The 1427-nt window shown below is 43.3% G+C and overlaps 1 protein-coding gene across 1 annotated transcript; it reads right to left on the bottom strand.

Moving 5' to 3' along the window:
* Positions 1-204: 204 nt before the first annotated feature.
* Positions 205-1137, bottom strand: LOC102836338 (olfactory receptor 1L8-like). Its single transcript, XM_006865717.1, has one exon. The coding sequence runs from the start codon at positions 1135-1137 to the stop codon at positions 205-207; it is 933 nt and encodes a 310-aa protein (XP_006865779.1).
* Positions 1138-1427: the final 290 nt, after the last annotated feature.

Raw genomic sequence — 1427 nt, 5'->3', positions numbered from 1 at the left:
ACTTCCAACAACAGCAACATTGAAATTTAGGAAGATGCAGGGTCGATTTCTGGGCCATGAAAAATGTTTGTAAGTGCCCATGGCAGCCTTCATGTGGATTAAGTATAACAATCTCCAAAAGGTTGACTTGTACACCAAAATCCAGTAGCAACCGGGTCCAAGTGAAGCAGATCCCACTCCTGGACTTGCCAAAAGAGAGGCTGGCTACGTTTTCCTCCTGCCCACCAGCTTCTTCAGGACCCTTTTCAGGTCTTTGTTTCTCAGGCTGTAGATAAAAGGATTTAGCATGGAGGACAAAACTGTGTAGATGATTGTTGCTACTCGGTCCTTGACAGTGTAGCTGGACAGAGGCTGTAAATAGACATAGAAGATGCTTCCATAAAAGAGGGTTACCACAGCGATGTGAGAACCACAGGTGGAAAATGCTTTGTGTTTCCCTGCAGCTGAGGGAATCTTGATAACCGTGATGAGGATTCGTATATAAGAAAAAGAAATACATAAAAAGGGGCTCACCAAAATAACCAGCCCTTCTGTCTTTATCACCAATTCATTTAAATATGTGGAGGTGCAGGACAATTTCAGCAAAGGATTTATATCACAGAGAAAGTGGTGGATAACATTGGAGCCACAGAAGGTGAGGCGGTTTACCAGGAGAATGTGCAGGAGGGAATGGGGGTGAGCAATGCAACAGGAGAGGGCCAGCAACAGGACACAGCGGCGGTGGCTCATGGTGGTAACATAGTGGAATGGATCACAGATGGCCACATAGCGGTCAATGGCCATGGCTGCCAAGATGCAACTGTCAGTGTTGCCCAAAGCGTAGAGAAAATACATCTGTATCACACACCCAGCATAGGAAATGGTCTTCTTTTCAGACAAGAAGTTCACCAGCATGTTTGGAACAATAGCTGTTGTGAAGGAAACATCAGTGAAAGACAGGAAACTCAAGAAAAAATACATGGGGGTATGAAGCTGGGGGTCATAATAGATGGCTAGAATGATGAGCAGGTTCCCTATTAGAGTGATGAGGTACATGATGAGGAAGATGACAAAGAGTGGCTTCTGGTCCTCAGGCCTTGATGAGAGTCCCAGGAGGATAAACTCAGAGACACGGTTGGTTTGGTTTACTTTTTCCATGGTCACGGAGCCAGCTAGAATAGAGAAGATTCTACTGTTTGATATAAATCTCTTTTTATAACTTTAATCACAAAGAAGCTTATAAATCTATGCTGCTTCTTACCTCTACTTTTCATCATTATGGTCATGAATAACCACTATATGAGCAACTTGCCATCTTTGATGGTCTTTGATGCTGTCCTTCCCTCCAAACTATAACACTTCACAGGTTTCTTGTGTTGACAATATGAAATTGGGCAGGAGAATTTGCCTTCAGGAAGAGTTGAAATGTACTGATTCAGTTTAATGTT

This window comes from Chrysochloris asiatica, unplaced genomic scaffold (genome assembly GCF_000296735.1).
Source record: "Chrysochloris asiatica unplaced genomic scaffold, ChrAsi1.0 scaffold00081, whole genome shotgun sequence".
Taxonomy (NCBI): domain Eukaryota; kingdom Metazoa; phylum Chordata; class Mammalia; order Afrosoricida; family Chrysochloridae; genus Chrysochloris; species Chrysochloris asiatica.
The sequence above is the reverse complement of the archived record's forward strand: the minus strand, read 5'-3'. Positions and strand labels throughout refer to the sequence as shown.

Bases quoted from the DNA above. Each gene is read 5' to 3' on its own strand.
- LOC102836338 (XM_006865717.1), bottom strand. From the start codon at position 1,137: ATGGAAAAAGTAAACCAAACCAACCGTGTCTCTGAGTTTATCCTCCTG.